Here is a 23,002-nt window from a genome sequence, read left to right on the forward strand (position 1 = left end):
CAAATTCCAACGAATTTCATATATATATATATATATATATATATATTCAAACTTGCAAACAATGTACTCAAAAACTTGCTAAGCTTGGTTATCCGCTTCATGTGGGTCAGCAGTAAACCAGGATAGAGTAACAACACTTGTTTAAATTATATCTATATCCCACCAAAAGAAGCAAAAGGATCTGTATCTAAAACAACACACTCATCTATAGGCATGTTCATTCACTTGAACAAACATTCACTTCGTTTTCTTTAATCAAAGTGTCTCTCTCCAACAGAGTATAACACAACAGACGACCAAGTCTAAATTCAGAAACAGTAAAAGAGTAACCCTCCGAATTTTCTTATTATTCGAAAACACCGAAGTTCTCACACTACTTTAAAAGAAGGAACCATGTGTTCTGCATCTATATAATATAATCCCAAAGTATTCTAGACTGGAAAAGAGAAACCCAGAAACTAGAACAAAGCCTGTGTTCTTCGAAAAAGCCTGTGTTCTTCGAAAAATATTATACAGCAATCTTATGCCTTCAGAAAGCACAGTCATGACTAATGAGCCAGTTTAGCAACTGAAAGATTAAAGTTCAAAGTAAATACAACTTTGTTCCCTCCCTAATGATCACCCAGCCTTGTCATCTTTGACACTTCTGTTGTCTCTCTCACTCACACGTGGGGTGTACTGGCTAGTAGATGATGGTGAATACCCAGGAGCACTTGGTGAGTACCCTGCACTTGGACTGAAGAAAAAACAGACTTTAGAAACTAACATAAATCACACTGCAAGACGGTCCAGACAAGTAAAAGCCAACTAACCTGTACTGGGGAGAACTGGGACTATAATCTGGGCTTGTACCTGAGTTGTTGTATGGGCTGATTTTGGAGGGGCAAAAAAAAGAGAATTATTTCAAAAAAGATCAGCTAATAGTGCTCATTAAATTCAACATGCAGCAAAGACACATTGAAACTAAAAAGGAGGTCACCCTCCAACAATATAAGTTCCAGAAAGCTTTCAGGCAGTAGATCAAATAAAGGAACCCATGCACATCACTTACCTGCTGGGACTATAGGTTGGGCTTGAAGGAGAATATGATGGAGATGTTGGAGAGTACGATGGTGATGTGGGACTGCAAACACAAACCACATTTAATCACATCATTAGTAATATATCTAGAACCGATCTGAAATCCACCAATACAAAAACCCGACAACTTCAGAAACTAACTAGCTATTATGAAGCTAAAACCAGATATAAGTTTAGGTAAAGTGACCTAATTAAGAAGATTAAGGCGCTACCAAAGTCGCTGCATTATTATCAAACAGAACAAACTTAAAAACCTTTCCTGTCTCAGCAGAAGAATCAAAGACACATGTATCAAACCAAGGTTGTTTACCTGTAACTTGGAGATGACGGGCTGTATGGACTAGAAGGAGACAGCTTCGGGCTAGTTGGCGAATACGCAAGGGAGGGGCTGTATCTCGCCGAGGGATTGTAACTTGGTGATGTTGGACTGTAGGATGGTGATGTTGGGCTATAGCTGGGAGATGTTGGGCTGTAACCAGGGGAGGTAGGACTGTAAGCAGGAGAAGTCGGACTATATGATGGAGAAGTCGGACTATAAGAGGGTGAGGTGGGGCTATATGAAGGCGATGTGGGGCTGTAAGAAGGTGAAGTGGGGCTGTAAGATGGCGAAGTGGGGCTGTAAGATGGAGAAGTGGGGCTGTAGGCCGGAGAAGTAGGGCTGTAGGCCGGAGAAGTGGGGCTGTACGCCGGAGAAGTAGGGCTGTAGCTAGGTGATGTTGGGCTGTAGCTAGGCGAGGTTGGGCTATAGCTTGGAGATGTTGGACTATAACTGGGTGATGTGGGTGAGTATGAAGGACTGGTTGGAGAATATGCTGGACTTGTCGGGCTGTAGCCAGGGGAGCTGGGGCTATAAGTGGGGGAAGTGGGGCTGTAACCAGGAGATGTGGGGCTATAACCGGGGGAAGTGGGACTGTATCCTGGAGAGGTCGGGCTGTAACCAGGGGATGATGGGCTGTAACCAGGGGATGATGGACTGTAACCAGGGGATGAAGTGGGAGAGAAAGCCATGCCACCCACATACGGAGAAAATTGAGCATCTGTAATCGGTGACATCCGCATATTTGGGCTGAGCAAATAATTTGGAGACATCATTCCATCGTGATATGGGGTTCCACTGATAGGTGAACGTCCAGGTGTCATGCCAAATTCAAGACCACCTTCCATGTAGCTAGGTAATGGTATCTCAATAGCTTGTTTCAACATCTCCTCATTGAGATACAATGAACAGCCTCCGGTGCCAATTGGTGCAAGCTGACCTAACATGATATTTTCTGTTACACCCCTCAGGTGATCTGACTCTGCAAATACAGCAGCGTCGAGAAGAATGTCCACCGTCTCCTCGAACGAGCATCTCATCATGGGACCAGTATCATTCCGGTTGATACCATGCCGAGTAATGGCCATTAAATGACCACGGTAGGTCATGGTATCACACAATATGGCCAAATGTCGGTAGTTCACATAGGACCCATCAAAAGATATGACAACCCTCAACTCATCTAGCAGTGATCTACGAACTGCCTCAATACCAAGAACTTCAATAACTTCAATTAAGTGATTACTTGTTGTTCTACTTGCATCCACATCTTCGTGTGTCATAACTGCCAAAAGATTTACACCTTCAGTGTCCAACATCCATTCATTTTCTGCTTTAAATCCTTCATTGTCATCAAACTTCTGCACCTTACTGTTCTTTATAAACACCTTGTTAATATCTGGAATACCCCGGAGAGCCATCTCCGTCAGCATGTTACTCTCGATCTTCTTAAGGAATACATCATCCTCAGCAGATTCATCCAGCTCACCTTTTGGAGCTTCATCATTCATAATACGAATTCGAAGGATTAGCTTTTCCGCATTATCATCGTTAAAAATACAGGTTAAGTCATCATCAAATTCAAGGTTGATCTTTTCAGCAATGTCAGCCATGCTAAGTTTCTTATCCACCATCATTTCACGATTTAACTCTATGCGAAGCAACCATGGAGAGATTTTGTCAGGGTCAATCTCTTCATCTGGCATTTCATAGTATGACTTGACAAATTCAACATCCTCTTCAATAAGGGTGCTCATAGGATCAGGATCATACCACACTTCTGTGGCTTGAGTAACACTCCGCAAAGTGGTATATTCTAACGCACACTGGACAGTTTTGGCCCTCTCTTTTGTTTTGCCTACCTCAGGTTTCAAGTACACAGAAAGAGAAGGTGTTTTGATTTTCTTGGCAACATTGATGATCTCCCTCAACCTTGGCACACCAAGAGTAACATTCTTGGCACTCACACCAGCATAATGAAATGTATTAAGAGTCATCTGTGTGGCAGGTTCACCAATAGACTGTGCAGCAACACAGCCAATCATCTCCCCTGGTGCCACAAGGGATTGCAAGAAGCGAGACTCTATCTCACCAACTACCCATTCAAAAGCCTCTCGACTAAGCCTATACTCCTTCAGAACCCTTTTACTAGCCAAGGCACTACGGAGCAAGATATTGAAGAAAAGAGTAGCATTCTTTTGAGCCTCCATGCTTAGATAATCATCACCAGGAACAACCTTAAGCCTCTCCTGTAACTTATCAACAGCTTCCACGATCTCCATCGGATGCATGTCAGAGGGCCTCCGGAAATCTATTTTAAATGTCTTTTGGGCATTTAAGACAAGCCTCTGAATGTTAACAGGAAGAGGCCAAGAATTGTCACCCGTTACAGCAATCTCTGTCCCAAGCTGATGTCTATCAGCTTCAAGTTTCTGGACCTCCGCATCAAACACACTACGAATCTCCCGAATACCTTTTAAATCTTCGACAGCTTCTGGCAACATGTAACTTGGGTTCCAGTTAGGATCATCGATCTCATATGCATACATGTCATCAAATGTTCCTTTCTTTGCTTTCAGAGAATCCAGCTTCTGTGTCTCAATCCAAACAGAATCCATCCCATCTTCCCCATACAGAAACTGGATTACATCCCCCAATGAATTCCTAACAGTGCCGTCATACTTGACCATGATATCCTCCATGGCCTTCACTAACCGCCTCTGAATGTACCCGGTCTCAGAAGTTTTCACAGCAGTATCAATCAGACCTTCTCTACCACCCATAGCATGGAAGAAGAACTCTTGCGGGGTCAGTCCCCGGAGATATGAATTCTCTACAAAACCACGACTTTCCGGACCATAATCATCTTTGGTAAAATGAGGAAGAGTACGGTCTATGAAACCAAATGGAATACGTTTTCCTTCAACATTCTGTTGCCCCACACAGGCAGTCATTTGAGATATGTTGATAAAACTTCCCTTCGACCCAGCAGTAACCATAGCTTTAAGATTATTGCTCTCTGATAAACTCTTCTCTGCACTGCTTCCAGCATCATCACGAGCCTTATTTAACACCTAAGATTACAACGAAAAAATTATTAAAAGAAGTCATCAAGCAAAAGGAACAGGAAAAGATGGATGTCCATTTACAAAAAGTACCTGGTTCACTCTGTTCTCAAATGATTCCATCATAGTTCGCCCTGGTTCAGCTTCTAACAGCTTCTCTTGAGCAGCTTTAATAAGTTCTTTGACTTTGGCTTTTGCATTCGAGATAGTTTCATTAATTTTCTCCATCGTTGAAGCATCAGCAATTGTATCTCCTATCCCGATGCTAAAAGCTTGCTGAAGAAGCCAATAATTAACAAGCCACTGTGTATGTCCCAAAAACTTCCGAGCAGCATCAGGCCCAACCTCCTCCCTGTTTGCAGAGGCAAAGTTAACTACAGGAAAAATGACAATGACTCTGCTTACGGTAACATAATTATAAAGCCCATGTTTTGCAGCTATCATCTCATCCACCTGGCATTTAACTAATGACAGCATCCGCAGATAAACAGGAGGAGGAAAGCAAGCCCCGCACACAAGACGGTTATTGTCCATAAAAGTGTTTAGGATTCGACACAAAGCCAGCCCTTTTGTGCATGCAATCAAGACGCAGGCGGGAAGGGGGGGGGGAATACAAAATTCTGAAAATGCATACCATATAACATGAATCAGACTTCCGGTGGACGTCCCAAGGGTCTTTTTGCAAAGAGTACCAGATAGCAACTCCCCTTTCTCTATTCTAACTTGAGTATCTCCAGGAGTTATGTATCCTTTTTCGGAATCATTATGCCATGCGGAATATCTTAAAAGATTTATTTGTTTTGGTATGATGAGGTTAAACACTTGCTTTCCAGTCCAAAGTGGCCTTGGTTTAAGAATCACTGGAGCGGGTACTTTCCCATCAAAATCCTCCCACCACATTAAGATGTTCATAAAGACATATCACTGGAGCGGGTACTTTCCCATCAAAATCCTCCCACCACATTAAGATGTTCATAAAGACATCCTGCAAGCCAAAAGTAAGCATTCTTTACTAGATCATGCAAAATCATGAAATATTTGACAAAGAATTATGAAATGGCACATGCAGATTCACCTTTTCTATAAAGGTATCTCTTTTAGTAACTTTGCGGCAACCTAAAAGGGTATCCTGGACGATACCCATTACAGGCCTATTTGCCTGGGGTGAAACAATACACTTAGGGACCATCATAAGCTCCAGAACCTCTGCTCTGGTTTCAAACGACTGTGGAACATGCATGTTCATTTCGTCACCATCAAAATCAGCATTGTAAGGAGAAGTGACAGATAAATTCAAGCGGAAAGTTGAGTATGGCATGATCTTAATCCTATGTCCCATAATAGACATTTTATGTAGACTGGGTTGCCGATTGAAGAGAACAAAATCTCCATCATTTAAGTGCCTCTCAACCTGCATAGGCAGCATTGGCTGTTACGGAGCTACCACAGACATCAAAAGCCCCTCAATTACTTGGAACTGAAAGAAACAAACCTTATATCCTAGTTCAAGGTGTTGATCGCTGCTCTTCTTCAAGTATCGAAGATCAAGCCTTTGGCCGTCGTCCCTAATTATATACTTGGCCCCGGTTTTACCAGGAGGTGGATGAGGTCCATATTCAACAAGTTCCTTTAACCTGTGTGAAAAACCCAGCTTCAATCAGCACAAACATATACAGTTCAAATTTCCTTCTTGTTTCAAATGATTTGGTAAGTGTGGGGTTTCATTTCTACAACAACAAAAAAACACCTTTCAATGTTATATGGTGTCACTGTTTCTGGATAAGTGAGATTCAGAGCAATACTCCATGGGACTCCCAATTGATCAATGTTAATAGTTGGATCGGGGGTAATCACAGTCCGAGCAGAAAAGTCTACTCTTTTACCCATCAGATTGCCTCTGATCCGACCTTCCTTTGATTTTAATCTACTACATATTGATTTAATAGGTCTACCTGATCTTTGCGTAGCCTGCAAATTAGAATAAGTAAAAGCCAGTAATTAGAACTAATTGAAGTTTCAAAGGATCCAACAGTTAAAGAAAAGGATGTTCAAGAGATAATCAGCATACTCTTGGTTGTCCAGGCAGATCATTATCAAAATACGTAGCTATATGAAATTGCAATAACTGTGCAAATTCCGAAATAATGTGCGCCGGTGCCCCATTCCTTTCCTGCCTCTTCAAATTCTCGTTGTGACGAATAATCATGGCCAGTTGGTGTGTTAAATCATCCTACATGAAATTTTAACAGAAGAAGGTAATCCAACTGGCACAATTTTCTAGAAATGAAGAACAGAAGAAAGCAGAGAGAAAGCAAAAGTTTTAAGCAACAGTTCACTAAGCTCTAGAGCCTCAACAGGAAAATGAATACCTCACTCCTTGATGAAGTGTCCATCATCACAGAAGGCCGAACAGGCGGTGGTGGTATGGGAAGTGCTTGAAGAATCATCCAATCTGGGCGAGCAAACTCTGGATTTAGGCCAAGCAAGAGGCAGTCTTCGTCACTTACCCGCTTCAGAATGCTCAACACCTACAATATGAGGTAATGATTATACACACAATGAGAGGTCGTCCCAAGCAAATAAGAACACCTGAGGTAAACAGGCACATACCCTTTCAGCAGAGAGTTGTTGCTTCCTTTCAACTGGTTCTGGCATCTGCTCCGGATCATCACTTTTTTTCTTTTGCATCTTATATTCAGCAACCATCTTCATACCATCTATTGAAATTTTTGGCTGCTGTGCACCACAGCCACCTCTACTCTTCTTGACAGGTTCTTCAGTATCTTGACCTTGTACATCAATTTCATCCCCTCCTTCACATTTTGTTTTGTTCTTGCAAGCATCCAACATCTTTCTAAGCCTGTTTTTAGGATTCCTGATTCTCATGGCTTGTTTGAACTTAGGATCATCCTGCACAAAATCGGAAGACCCACAGATTCAATTACCCAACCCAAAGCTGCATTGAGTATCAGAAATAATGCATAGAGACACGACCACTTCCTTCCTTATGAGACGTCAAGATTAGACCAAGTTTTTTCCTCTTCATTCTTCAGTGAAAGCGCAAGGAAATGTAGCAAGACCATTAAGTGCTGTCTAGTTTTAGAATCACCTCTATACATGAATTATAATCCAATTTTCACCGTTCAATAAACAATCAAAATGGAGTGAGTTTGACTACTCTTTATTTTAATCAAGTCTAGTGAATAGATATTAGACTCGGGAGCTTCAGAACATTTATCTTCTAATCCTGAGCTTTTCACTTACCTTACTCCTTTACCCAATCCTATCTATGTCAATTTTCCTGATTCTTCTAAGGTAAAAGCTACTCATATAGGAAGTGTTGCTACTCTTTTCCCTGATTTGAGCATTCATAGAGTTCTTTATGTTCCTTCTTTTAAATGAATCTTCTATCTATTCACATTGGTATGCAATTAGAGTGTTTTATCATTTCTCCCTTCTAACAGGAGGAAAAATGAAAAGGCATGACGAAATTTGCAACCTTCCAAAAAGATACAATTCACTGAACTACCAAATCCTGATTAACTAGTAAGTAAATAGCAGCTATCTCCTAAAAAGGGTCATGTTGATGTAATAGAAAAATACTGCTCTATCAAAACTTGTTCAGCCTGTACTTGTTCAAAACCTGTTTCTAGACCTCCACTGGCAAACCTGAAACCTCCAAATGTTAATGGTTTACCCACTTATAATTTAATTGACATCATGAACATCAAACCAGGTAGTGAAAAATATATGATCAGTAATTCAATCCTTCTTAAACCAAAAAAAAGGACAAAGAAGACAATTTCACTGTACACAAACTTTTAACCTAACAATTCAAGTCAATCAAAGTACCTCATCCGCCAGAATTTTGGAGCAATTGAAGCAGACACACCGAAGGATACTAAGAACAGGTTTCATAAACCCTATATGAAACATAGGTTTCGCAAGCTCAAGGTGACCAAAATGCCCCGGACATTCAGCCATGTTCGCCATACACGTCTCACACTTCATCTTCCGATCAATCGTCCCAAGCCGAGGATCGCTCAACCCTCCAGGCTTTGGTTTCCCTCTCTCCGTAGTCTCACCATGCTCAATGTGCACCACAGACATTTGTCTCTGCAATTACGTCAAAAAACCAAGTTATAAAAACCAAATCAATTTAAACCCTAGAGAATTCGAGAAAATGAATCAAGATTAGTGAAAATTACAATTTCGTCGGGGCTGACAATGCCGAACTGGACCGTCCGGACCTTGGCAACCTCCGCCGGCGAGAAGGGGAAGCGCAAATCCATGGTGGCGCAACCTAGGTTACACCTCTACAGAAGAAATTTATACAGTAGAATAATTGTTTNTACAGTAGAATAATTGTTTTTTTTTTTTCGAACAAGATAAATAACAGAGGGTTTTGATTAATCTATATGTAAGTTTCTATTTTAAGACTCCATTCTTCAGTCAATTTCACTTGTTCAGTACAGATCTGGTTTTCGCTTCTTTCGTCTCCTCTCAGTTTCAGAAAGGAGGCTTTGAGAACAAAATTACACTTTGGACAATACACCGCTATTTATAGAAGGATAGACACCGCCCTATTCTCAACAGGTCGCTAACTTACGCTATCTGGGGTTTTATGCTAAACTGCGCTTTTATGCGCGTCAGGCACTTCCTCTTCTGAATAAAAATCCTTTCTTTCGGGTAAAATATTCTAACCGTCTTACCGGTCATTCAAATTCTTCATTTTTTTCATTTTATAACTGTCAATATAGATTCGATTTATTTTAATTATATAACTTTATAGTGATAATTTTAAAACGCGTGTATAGAATAAGTGAAAAACAATACTGAAGATCATTGGTTCATATAAAAATTTCCTAACCGTCTTACCGGTAATTCAAATTATTCATATTTTTTATAACGGTAAGATTTGGATTATAGCTTTTTACTAATAATTTTAAAATGAGTATGTAATAAGTGGAAAACATAACGATCGATCCTGAAAATCTTTCTTTCGTATAAAAAATCCTAACCGTCTTGCCGGTCATTCAGAATCTTCATATTCTTTTTCTAAGTGTTAGGATAGATTAGGTTGGCTAGATGATAAGATTTGATATATTTTAATATATAGCTTTGTAGTGATAATTTTAAAACGAGTGTGTAGAATAAATGGAAACATAATGACAATTCTAAAAATCTTACTTTCGTGTATAAAATCTTAACCGTTTTACCGGTCATTCGGATTCTTCATATTCAGTTTTATAACTGTCAATAGAGACTACGTCGGCTAGACAATAAGATTTGATATATTTAAATTATATATTCGTAATGATAAATTTAAAATGCGTGTGATAAATAATTAAAAAACACAACGACCAATCCTGAAAATCATTCTTTCATATAAAAATTCCTAAACGTCTTACTGGTCATACGGATTTTTCATAGCCTTTTTCTAAGTGTTAATATAGTTTATGTTGGCTAGATAGTAAGATTTGGTATATTTTAATTATAGATTTGTAGTGATAAATTTAAAACGAATCTGTAGAATAAGTGGGAACATAACAGTCAATCCTGAAAAATTATTCTTTCGCATAAAAAATCCTAACCATCTTACCGGTCATTTGAATTATTTATATTCGTTTTCTAACCGTCAATAGATTCGGCTAAATGGTAAGATTCGGTATATTTTAATTATATCTTCGTAGGATTTATCTTAAATGCGTATGTAGACAAGTGGATAACATAATAATCGATTCTGAAAAATGTGTAAAAATTTCTAACCGTCTTAACGGTATTCTTCGTGTTTTTTTACAAGTGTAGATAGAGATTATGTCGACTAGACGGTAGGATTTGGTATACTTAATTGTCGCTTCTTAGTGATAATTTAAAATATTTGTGTAATAATTGAAAAGCATAACGATTGATCCTGAAAAAATCTTCTTTCGTGTAAAAAATTATAATCGTCTTACCGGCCATTCGAACTCTTCATATTATTTTTCTAAGTGTTGATATAGAATATGTTGACAAGATGGTAAGATTCGGTATATTTTCATTATAGCTGTAGAGTAATAATTTTTAAAAAAGTATGTAGAATAAGTTAAAAACATCCCGATAAATCTTGAAAAACTATTCTTTCGTGTAAAATTTCAAATCGTCTTACCGGTTATTCAGTTTTTATATCCTTTTTTATAAGTGTCACTGGAGATTATGTCGGCTAGATGGTAAGATACAATATATTTTAATTATAGCTTCGTATGAATTATTTTAAATGCGTGTAGAATAAGTGGATAACATAACAACTAATTATGAAATTCAATTTTTCGTGTTAAAAATTCTAACCGTCTTATCGATCATTCGAATTTTTTAAATTTTTTTTAGTAAGTGTCAATAGAGATTATGTCGGCTAGACGGTAAGATTTAGCATATTTTAATTATAATTGCTTAGTGATAATCTTAAAATGAGTGTGTAATAACTGGAAAACATAACGATCAATCCTAAAATTTCTTCTTTCGAGTAAAAATCTTATCGTCTTACTGGTCATTTGAAATTTTCATTTTTTTTAAGTGTTAGTAGATTATGTTGGTTAGACGGTAAAATTTGATATATTTTAATCATAGCTTTATAGTGATAATTTTAAAACAAACATGTAGAATAAGTGGGAAACAAAACTAACAATTCTTAAAAACTATTCTTTGGTGTAAAGATTCCTAACCATCTTACCGATCATTCAGATTCTTCAGATTTTATTTTTTATAGATTGTCGATTAGACGATAAAATTCAATATATTTTAATCATAGCTTCGTTTGGATAATTTTAAATATATGTGTAGAATAGGTGCATAACATAACAATCAATTCTGAAAATTTATTTTTATATAAAATTTCTAATATTTGATCGATTATTCCAATTTTTCATTTCCTTTTATTAGACTTTTACTAATTAATATTTTCTTTAAGTTTTTATACATTAATTTATGATGTTGTACATTATTCTTTTCAATCAACTATTTAAATAAAATTATTACTAGTATATTGAATGATTTAAATTACCACTTGAATTAATTAAGTGATTAGTTATTGACTGTCACCTTTTCAATTAGTTGTTTTTATATTAATCTTTACTTTATTGATTAACGTATTAGCTGTATTTACTGAAAAATATTCGTTCAATAATTTTTTAATTCTATTCATTTATGTTTGTGCTAGATTTACTTTATTTACCATTCGTTAATAGTCCGCCTTTTATTTATATTATAAAATCAAGTTAGATTTATTTTATTATAATTACCTTTCTACAAGGAAAATGTTTTAGTTTATTAGTGGCTATGCTAAATATCCACATGTGAACATAGTATTTTTCTCAATTACCATTTCCCAACTTTCTAAATTAATCCCAATGATATATAATTTATAAGTATTGATTTTATTCTCTAAAAATATATACCATTTGAAGACAACAATTACTTCTTTCCCGCAACAATCGTAAAAGGAACATTAATTATATGTATTGTAAAAATTAATTTATTAATTGTAGTCATTGTTTTTTAGTATCAAATAATTTTTATTATATTTTTATTAAAAACATTCAATGTATGATGGTAAGAAAATAAATTATATAAGCAATATATAAATTTTTTTTGAAATCATATCCAAAAATATTTTATATGATGGTCAGAGAATAAAGTGTATAAGCAATATAGAAAATTTCTTGAAATCATATTTAAAAATAGTTTTTTATGATGATTAGAGAAATAAATTATATAAGAAATATAAAAATATTTTGAGACCATATCGAAAAATAGTTTGTATGATGGTTAGAGAATAAATTTTATATGCAATATTAAAAAATGACTTGTATAATGGTTATAAATTATATAAGCAATACAGGAAATTCCTTGAAATCGTATTAAAAAGTGATTTGTGTGATGGTCAGAGAATAAATTATATAAGCAAGTAGAAAATTTCTTGAAATCATATCAAAAAATAATTTGTATAATGGTCAGAGAATAAATTATATAAGCAATATAGGAAATTTCTTGAAACCATATCAAAAAAAAATTTGTGTTGTAGAGAATAAATTATATAAGCAGTGTAGAATTTTTTTTGAAACCATATTAAAAAATAATTTACATAATGGTTGGAGGATAAATTATATAAGCAATATAGGAGATTTCTTGAAACTATATTAAAAATAATTTTTATAATGGTTGGAGAACAAATTATATAAGCAATATAGGAAATTTCTTGAAGCCATATTAAAAAATGATTTGTATAATGGTTAGAGAATAAATTATATAAGCAATATAAGAAATTTCTTGAAATTGTATCAAGAAATAATTTGTGTGATGGTCAGAGAATAAATTATATAAGCAATTTAGGAAATTTCTTGAAATCATATCAAAAAAAATAATTTGTATAGTGGTCAGAGAATAAATTATACAAGCAATATAGAATTTTTTTTGAAGTCATATCAAAAAATAATTTGTGTCACAGTCAGAGAATAGATTATATAAGCAATGTAGGAAATTTTTTGAAACCATATTAAAAAAAAATTTACATAATGTTTGAAGGATAAATTATATAAGCAATATAGGAGATTTTCTTGAAACTTTATTAAAAATAATTTGTATAATGGTTGGACAACAAATTATATAAGCAATATAGGAAATTTTTTGAAACCACATTAAAAGATAATTTGTATAATGGTTAGAGAATAAATTATACAAGCAATATAGGTTAATTTCTTGAAATCATATCAAAAAATAATTTGTGTTATGATCAGAGAATAAATTAAATAAGCAATGTAGGATTTTTTTTGAAATCATACCAAAAAATAATTTGTATAATGATTGGAGAATAAACTATATAAGTTATGTAGGAAATTTCTTGAAATCGTATCAAAAAATAATTTGTATAATGGTCAGAGAATAAATTATATAAGCAATATAGAAAAATTTTCGAAATCATATTAAAAAATAATTTATATAATGGTCAGAGAATAAATTATATAAGCAAATCAATATAGAAAGTTTTTTTGAAACTATATGAACAAATAATTTGTAGTAATGATTAGAGAATAAATTATATAAACAATATAAGAAAACTCTTAAAATCATATTAAAAAATGATTTGTATAATGGTCAGGGAATAAATTATATAAGTAACACAAAAGATTTATTGAAACCATATCCAAAAACATTTTTTATCATATACCTGGAGCATAAATTATATCAGTAACATAGTAAATTTCTTGAAACCATGTCCAAATGGGTTGTATGATGGTCATAGAATAAATTATATAAGCAACTTTTTTTTAAAAATCATATCCAAAAAAAATTGTACGATGATCATAAAATAAATTATATAAGCAACATAAGAAATTTCTTAAAACTGAATCCAAAAAAAAAAATTCATTTAAAAGGTATTACAAAATTAATAACGACATATAAAATAAGTAAATATTACGTGAGTACAAAAGAAATCATTTCACATAAACTCAAAAAAAATTGCAGTAGCGAAAATGCTAAAACTTTTGAATGCAATAAAAAAGTTGAAAAATGAGCTTCAACTATATTTAATTTTTTACCAAATAAAATAAAATAATAAAATCATTTTTTTACTAAATTGTGTTATGTAATATATTGAAAAACATTCAAAAATACCTCTCGACTTTCATTTATTAATTGACTTTACTCTTACTTTAAAATGAAGTTATTTTTATCTTTGATGTCCCTACACTTTTCATTCGTTTTCCTCTATGGACGAAAATCTCCAAATCAATCAATATTAACCCAATTTCAATCTAAATTATTCAATTATCTATTTTAACCCACCAAATTCAACAACAAATAATAACAGACCCTTTTCTACTCTTTCTCTCTCATCAACTTATGCATGTATCCCCCAAAAAGCTTAGAGCGATAACAATAGCTTGTTCTTGCTCTATGAAAAAAATTCACCCGATAATTAAAATTGTGCCTCAAACAAGTCATCAAGCGATAGAATGATAACTCCCTTCGTCCTTGCCTCGTTCTGCCTTATTTATTTTTTTTCTATTTTGATGTATCAACATAAATCAATTTAAATTTTTACTGTAATTATCTATGTACTAAATTATAATTAATTTTACTTCTCCAAAAATTAAATAGTGTTGAGCTATATTACTATAAAGAACAATCATTTCTTCTTTAAAAGATTAGTGGACATAAGTCTAAAGTCTTTTTGGGCTTTGTTTTCAATCTCACCTGACCAAAATTTCTTGTTTTCCTTCACGTTTAAAAATGGAAACCCAAAGCTCTATTTCCTCCCCTTCTTGTTCCGACATGATTTTCAACTTTCTAAGTCCCAAAAATTTCTTCGATTTCTTTTTGAACCCTAGTTGATTATATTTGATCATAGCATTATCTTGTACGATTAGTTAAGCCAATTTTTCGTTTAAATGAAATTAGAGAAATATTTTTTACCTTTTCCCTATTTTATATATTTCTAAAATATTAGTATTAATTTTTACGTTATCTTATATGAAATGAAATGAATTTTTCATTGCCCTAGGTCGGACCGAAAATCTTGTTCTTGCCGCCTAGCGTCTAGATTATCAGACTTTTCAACGCCTTTCCAAATTCACGGAGAACGCGGTTTTGAACCCAATTCATCTTCCCCAAAATTTTCTCTTCATAAAAACCCCTTCACCACAATCGAACCCCTTCACCGTCAAAGATGGCATCAATCTACAGTTGTAAAGAGTGCAATACAAACTTCAATCTCCATACCAACTATCTTTTCCCACCGGATTTTTACTTCGAAGCCGGCAATAAAGGTACTCTATCTTTCTCCGCTGTTGATTCATCCAAATTCAAGTTCGAGAAAGAAGATAAAATTAGACCCTTTTTCGAAACCCTTGATTATTGGGGAATTCAGAGGAAAAGGACTAAGATGATGTGTATGAATTGTGGGAAGGTTGTGGGCTATGTGTATGATGACGGGCCACCCATGACTGATAGTCCGGGTCAGTTTCATTTTGGTCCTAGTCAGGTTATTCCTAGAGCTGCAAGGTATAGGATAAAAAATAAAGCTTTGAAGATTACTTCTGAGACTTGAATGTGATTTGATTTTTGATTTTCTTTTTTTTTTTAGATGTTGAGGTTTGTGTATGGATTTAAGAGATGTTTGATGTTTGTGTATATGAGATTTTGATTTTTACATTTTGTTGGTTTTGTGAGTTGTTGTTTCATATTTTGTGTAAATATTTATACTGGATCAATAAAGACTCACCTTTTATGACTTTTCTTTACAGAAGTTTTAATTTCCATTTGAAAAGAACGATGAAATCTAAGACAATTTTGTTTTATATGCTGTAAGTATAATGTTAAACGATTGCTGATTCATGATTTGGATAGTTAGATGTTCAGAGACTCCTACCTACAGATAAACCTTAGGCTTTGTACTGAAAAAGCTAATGAATTATTTTGCCAACTAAATTTGAGGCCGTCTCTTAGTATATTTGGCATCTCTGATTATTGCAACAACCTGTGTTGTCCATAGCCATGCATACGTGTTTGCTTTGTAGCTTTTCGTTTTTCCTTGTCCTTCAATGATATGTCCCTTGTCCATTCTCATCAGCAGTATCTTTCCTGCGAGAACCTCTGGTACTGGTAAGTTGATTTTGCTTCCATTAAATTAATCCTTATTGTTCTTGTTGGCATTCTGGGACTTTATGACATGAAAGATGTTTCCCATGATATCTTTATTGAGGTCACACATATGAATGTACATATATATGCTTACTTGGCTATATTATTTTATGCTCTTATATTCTAGATTTTCTGCTTGTGGTTCTTCTTATTTGGAACTTTGCCCCTATTTAGCTTATATATAGGGTATTTGATGATCCATTTTCTGATTGTCCATTTCAATCATTACCTATAGAAATTTGTCTTGAACTTCTCTTGTTATGTTGCAATTTAAGGTACATTATTATAGTAGTGTAGTAGGAATAAAAGAAGGGTGGTCTGGTTTATAAGTTATTGTTTATTTTGACAGAACAAGACTGCTTTTGTAAATATGTTTTTTCAGTACTACCTAAGTACTATGTGAAATACAATGTTACAGTTTCAAAAAAAAAACAAAAAAAAAAGACTGCAGCAACCTTTTGGTTTAGTATAGTTTTATGAGCATTTTCTAGTATATGTCCACCGGAGAAGGAGAAATAAATTATTTTGCCAGAAGATTTCTGTGCTATTAGAAAATATAGAGCACTTTTAGTGATAGAGAGCCTAAATTATTAAATTTGATTGAGATGGATCTAATGGAACAATATACATTGTGATGATTCATATGCTGGCCCCACTATATTGTATTGAGGTGTATTTGTCATTATTTTGACTGTTGGCCTTGCAATTTTTTTTTTTGACGACAAGGGAAACCCGCAGCCGCTACCCTTTTGGGTGCACACAGGGTAAAACCCCGTTCCTATGCAATAGCTCGCAAACCACATAGGAGAGGTAACCCGCACCAGGTAAACCTGGCGCGACGAGTTCGATCCAGAAGGCAAACCCCTTGCTTTCGCTGGCAAGGGGTTTCGAACTTGAGACCTCCAACATGGAAGTCCCAAGCTCAAACCACTGGGCCACCCGAAGGGTAACTGTTTGCCTTGCAAAATTATTAGTCATCTTATCTGCAATTCAGATTTAATTATAAGCCAACTGATGGAGGTCAAAGATCCGTAATGTTTTTGCTTACCATAAATCTGTAAATTAAGTTTTGCCCCGTAGTCTGCAGTTTCATAAGTTGTTGAGGAGCTGGTTCTCCCTTTCACAATGGGGAAATCTTTTATATATTTGTCTTAATAATGAACATCAAGCTCAAACATGTGTCATTTGGTATGTTTGTGCTGAGAAAAGAAACATTTCATCAGCCAATTCCCAGTACAATAATGGATCTTCTCCGAGATAGAATAGTGGGGAGTTGGGCAGGAAGTAAGATAAAAATTCTAGCAAGGTTGATCTTAGTAGTTGTAACTTAATGATCCTGGTGCAGACATGTGCTGAGATAATCAGTTATCATGATCATGGCTGGACAAGATTCATCTTGAAGTTCTGTTTCCTTATAATTTATGTATATCTTTCTCTTTGAGAAGCAGGCTATACTTAAGTTTCTTGATCAAAGGGATTGTGCATATTGTCCATTGGCCACTGCTACATTCATAAATTTCTGACATCAGTATCATTCCTACCATTCTAACCCCACTGATAATGAGTTCGTGTTCAGTGTTGCTTAGCAAAGGGAACATGTAGCAAGATGCAATAAAGAAACAACATAATGGTGGTTATATTGTCTAGTTAATCGGTGACAAAACTGCTGAACTAAGGATGATGATGTTTGTTCTGTAGTAAATTAAGCTAGTGGTTTAGTGGTCTGGATGGAATAGCATACTCTGCTGACATTTACTCTAGGATGTCTGAAAGTTTGCCAGGATTTCAAAGGGCTTTACTCAATTATAGTTTTCTAAATCCAACAAGAATCCTATTGAAAAAGTAGTTGCTTGGGACTCTGAAAATGAAGCAGAACAAAGTTGATTGTGTTGCTGAAGGAAAAAAGTTTAAGAGGATCGCTGCACTGCTTCACTGCCACCACCACCACCACCACCAAGCAGGCTTTCTTCTAGCAGGAAATTGTCGGTTGAGCAGATGGCTGCGGTAAGTCTTACCAACAAGGAGATTGCTAAAATATTGGAAGCAGAACTGCAGAAAATTACTTCCTTCGTGCCATTTAAGTGCAGTCGAAATCAGGGCAGAAAGACAATCTCTAGGTGAGGTTTAATATCTATTTCATTAAAGACAGCATCAGTACTTACAGATTAGTAAATTTTGATAGATGAATCATTTTATATAACTATAACAAAAAACAATCTGATTCTTTTTTCAGGTGGTTGATTACTTTAGGCTCTTGTCCTGTTTATCATTTGTTAAACACTTATCAGCTCCTTGGAATTGCTTCCCCTCTATCAAGGACTCATCCTGATTGATATAATTGTTTTGAATGTTCTTTCTCATTTTTAAAGTTTAGGCCATCAAAAGTATTGTATGATCAGTCAAATCATACAATTTATAACTTACTGTACAACTTCTCCATCTCAGAATAGAAATAGAAAGTATTGAGTGCTAAACTTTCTGTGTATCCTCCTAATAAGATTCCTTAGAAAGTCAAATTGTTCCAATGGGTCAATTATTGTTGTTTGAAGGAAGATCTAGTACTACAACTAATACAACAACATACTTAGAGGTTGTTTGGTAGAGTATATAAGAATAATGCTAAATAGAGTGGATAGTAATGCATGTATTAGTTATGCTTGCATTAATTATATATAACTTATTTTAATGCATTATTTGGTTTGATGCATTTAAAATAGTATGTATTGCATTAAAAAACTATTTACAAAGATACCCTCCTCTTTTATAGTGGAAATTGGTAAACATGTTTAAAAAAAAAGGTTTTAAGGGTCAATTGAGTCTTTTATCATTTTAATGCATGTATTAAAATCATTGCATTGTTAATACCTAAATATTCATGGTATTAATAATGCACACCTTAATACACAATCATTAGTTATACATAGGTTGAAAAAGTATACCGAACAAGGTACTAGTAATACACAATAATAATACATGCATTGTTTTTCTTAATATATTCTACCAAACGATTCCTTACTGTAATTTCACAAGTGAGATCATATAATTGTTTCTGATAGACTATTAGTTCAATATTGATTTGTATTCTATATCTGCTCACATAAGCAAAAGCAATCTACGTTGCATTATTTTATTTTTAAGTGTGCTCTCTTATTGGCGGATGGGCCACAATAAAGTGAATGATAATTTATGTGGGTGGGACTATACCGTGTTATATTCTCTCTCTTGAATATTTTATGAAGCTTGAGGAAGAGATGCTTACGCTACTCTGCGTTAAAATCAACTATGAGTGCGATCTTTATTGTTTTTAATCTCCCTTTCTTCCTCATCGACCCAATCTATGCACCAGTGTAATCTGAACCGTCATGATGAATGTAGAAATTGTAATAGATAGGAGTTTTGACTGTAAAAATTGAGAATGTAGTTATCAAGAACCAGCCATTCCAATAGTACCAGTTGAATTGTGGGATTATTTCAATCTAACACCGCGTAAATCAGAATGTTTGGTGTTCATTTCTATGATTTCATTTCAGTGACTGCTCAAGGTTGGTTTTTGTATTTCTGGCAAGATGCGCTGATAACTTACTGTGTGAGAGGATAGGATAAGATAAGATCTCGATATTTGAATAGAAGAAACTAATCTTTTCAGGTGTGTTGTAAAATTTTGAAGTAGCGCATATTGTCCACTATAGCCGTCAAAAGTATCCATCCAATATCATTTTTAGCAATGCACTTGCGATGGAAACTATGTTGCTTTTTGGGAAAGAAATTTTTATCACGACACACAAAAAAACAGAGACAAGGGTGGTGGTTAACTGATGATGCCCCACCAAATTGCTGACATAAGGATAAATTGTAATGACAGGCCGTTTTCTAATTTCTTAGTTAATTAAGCAAGTGGCTTAAAGGTCTTCCATCATGGTCATATTCTATTGTCATATATCGTAAATATATATCCGCAAGTTTGCCATAATCAAGCATAAAGACTCCTTCACAGTTTTCAAAGGCGTCTGTCTAGATCAAGTATCAGCAATTTCTGCAGCATAGTTTTCTGTTATTTGCTGACTCTATTGTACATCAAACCTGTAAGTCCTCCAACATCTAGTCCCAAAATTGTGATTCTATCTTGATTTTTGTTTGTTGGTATGGTGCACTGTTCTGACTCTGACCAACTAGTCTAAAATCCGTCCCTACTGAGAGGTCACAACTTGCAGTCCTGTTGTTGCAACTGTAGTACATAAATATATTCGTCATCATCTCATAATCTTGATATCCAGCAAGAATCTGTTGAAATCATGAAGCAAAGGGAAGGCAAAAGTATAGCTGATGGAAAAAAGTCAAAGAAGATCGCTCCAGCACCTCCACCACCACCACCAACGTCCAGGTTTCTTCTTGGCAGGAAAGTGACAACACCAAGCCATACCAAACAGGAGATTGCTAAGTATTGGAAGCAGAAGCGCAAGACTGAAGAAGACCACTTCCTTGATGCCATCAAGGCTGCAGCCAGAATCAGGGCGCGCAATCTCTCGGTAAAGTTTTCAAATCAATTTATCACTGTTCCTTTTTATATATAGATGAATCATGTCATGTACATACACTTTGTGAATAATTATAGGTAAATAGTGCATATTAAATTGGATCTTTCCTTATCCTGATCCATGTCCTGTTTGCCATAAATCTTTTGATAAAGCATAGTAAGTGGGAGATATGTCAAAATCACACAATATGACTCTGCGACTTTTCCATACTTTGAATAGATAATACTTGAGTGTTCCACTTTCTTTGCGTGTTGTCCATCTAAAAGGATTCCTTAAAAGTCATATATTCAGCTGAAAGGGCCAATAATAATAGTTAATTGATGGACAACTACTATACTTCTATGCCCATAAGCAAAAGCTTATTATTATATATACATGGTCCCAATAGGCTACTATACAAAGATGATTAAAAAAATGTTTTGGATGAAGATCCATTGTTATTTTCTGTCTCATTATGAATATAATATAAGTTAAAAGAGATTCATAAGTTGCACTTGGTGATAAATATAACCAATGACAGTGACCTAGCTTTTCCTTATCTCACTACTAATTTGTAGAAACTGTGAAGATTAATCTGGAACTTGTACTATTAAAGATTGATAGCAGGTCAATTGACAACTCTGTATATTGCTCTGTAATCTACTACAGGCAACTGATGTACAAATAGCATCCCATCTCCTGATCGATAGGGGGAAATACTTATTTTTCTCGAGGATACCTTGTGAAGTGTGATGTTTGATTGTGAGAAAGCATAGAAAAAAATGATGATTCCATTATTATAGTAGTTGATTTGGATTCCATTATTTCGAATTAACTTGCTTACATATTGTTGGTTTTGTTAAGGCGGAGGAATACAAATACTTTGTGTATTCCTTGAAGGTGGATAATGATGACATGGAGAACGAAATGGTACCTAAGAACATCTCCGAAATCAATGAGAACATGAAGGAGAAGAGAGTTGGTATAAAGGACTGGTAAGTGAGACGTAACTATGTACTTGTGATAAAAATCTGATTCAGTAATTGATGCTCAGCTACTTTGTCCGCTTACATATTTGAGAGTTGCAGGTGGACAAAGAGCAAATATGCATATCTAAACCAGCCTGCACTGAAGTCCATGGAACGCCACGGTTCCACTTATATTCCGCAACTATATTGCTACAAGGCTCCACCTCCACCAGTCACAAGCACCTTTGGGATCTTCTAGCCAATTCATGACGCCGTTCAAGGCTTCACACACACAAGTCATGTTTCATGTATGTTTGTATATTGTGCTTGTATATATATCATTGTTTGCTCAAGTGTGTGATCCTCAAAGGAAGTATGATCATTGAAGTTATTGTATTGGGGTTGTGAACTACTCTGCTGCACCTGTGGTAGAAATTACTGTTAATAAATAATGGTTCTATTATTGTAGATACTCCATCTATTTCAGCTTTCAATTCATCAAGTTTTGGCAGAACAAGTCATATATTATCATTTTGCTCACAAATTGAGCTTCTTGTGATAGTGACCAAGGGAAGATCTAGGGTATCGAGTGTAGTAATCCATTAACAACGTAAGCTCTTGGCTAAGTAATAATTTGCTTAAGTTTTATTACTCTCTTTAGCGAGGATTGGATTTCTCTGGATTAAAATTTTTTTTTTAAAATTTTTTATAATCGTTAAGAATTTATAAACTTTAAATTCTAGATTCGTCTATGATATAACCTTTTACTCACTTCTAAATGGGTATTTATATGCTTTTGATACGAAATATATACAGGTATCTATAATGTATCTATCTAAGTTGAATTACACTGATAAAATATATATATAAAAAATTGTTTCCATTGATATATAGTTATTTATTTTCGTCTGTTAGTCAATTATATATATCCTGGGGACCTATATATCGATGAGGAGTCAAAAATTTGTGAATCAATACTTTTTCAAATTAGTTAGGCTGATGATGGTAGTTGACTGAGAAATTTTGCAAAAATAATTCCTGCAAGGATAAACATAATTTTGTTAAACACATAAATAAAAAAAATAAATTAAAGCACGATTTTTCCATTATGTTCAGCCAAGTCTTCCATTGACAACTGTAAATTCGATCTGATTTCCTTAATGCAACTTACTGATTTACTATTATTGAAAATTTGCTCCAAACTTACACTCTCTTCATCCTAATTTATGTTTCGCTTCAACTCTTTTCACGTATTAATTAAAAAATAATAAATACTAAATATAGTATAAAAAATAATAAATACAAGATATAGTTTAAAATTGAACGAAGGTGGGAGGAAATACAGAGTAGAGATAAGACAAGTTGAAAGTGCTATCTACT

At 34.6% G+C, this 23,002-nt stretch overlaps 3 protein-coding genes across 3 annotated transcripts; 2 read left to right on the forward strand and 1 right to left on the reverse strand.

The window, feature by feature from the left end:
- Positions 1–208: 208 nt before the first annotated feature.
- LOC107010894 (DNA-directed RNA polymerase II subunit 1) lies at positions 209–8,998 on the reverse strand. Its single transcript, XM_015210153.2, has 14 exons — positions 8,670–8,998; positions 8,314–8,577; positions 7,072–7,371; positions 6,831–6,989; positions 6,530–6,691; positions 6,209–6,429; positions 5,954–6,095; positions 5,536–5,872; positions 5,096–5,381; positions 4,555–4,813; positions 1,391–4,470; positions 1,052–1,123; positions 813–869; positions 209–736 (listed from the first exon to the last, which is right to left on the reverse strand). Exons 1-14 carry the CDS (start codon positions 8,751–8,753, stop codon positions 619–621), a joined length of 5,541 nt encoding a protein of 1,846 aa, XP_015065639.1. The 5' UTR covers positions 8,754–8,998; the 3' UTR covers positions 209–618.
- Positions 8,999–14,690: 5,692 nt separating this feature from the next.
- LOC107011782 lies at positions 14,691–15,740 on the forward strand. The gene has a single exon (XM_015211426.2). The coding sequence runs from the start codon at positions 15,167–15,169 to the stop codon at positions 15,545–15,547; it is 381 nt and encodes a 126-aa protein (XP_015066912.1). The 5' UTR covers positions 14,691–15,166; the 3' UTR covers positions 15,548–15,740.
- A 3,577-nt stretch (positions 15,741–19,317) lies between these two features.
- On the forward strand, positions 19,318–22,124 carry LOC107011781. The gene is made up of 4 exons (XM_015211425.2): positions 19,318–20,222; positions 20,415–20,666; positions 21,519–21,649; positions 21,743–22,124. Exons 2-4 carry the CDS (start codon positions 20,433–20,435, stop codon positions 21,879–21,881), a joined length of 504 nt encoding a protein of 167 aa, XP_015066911.1. The 5' UTR covers positions 19,318–20,222; positions 20,415–20,432; the 3' UTR covers positions 21,882–22,124.
- Positions 22,125–23,002: the final 878 nt, after the last annotated feature.

The sequence above is a fragment of the Solanum pennellii genome, chromosome 2 (assembly GCF_001406875.1).
Source record: "Solanum pennellii chromosome 2, SPENNV200".
Lineage (NCBI taxonomy): Eukaryota > Viridiplantae > Streptophyta > Magnoliopsida > Solanales > Solanaceae > Solanum > Solanum pennellii.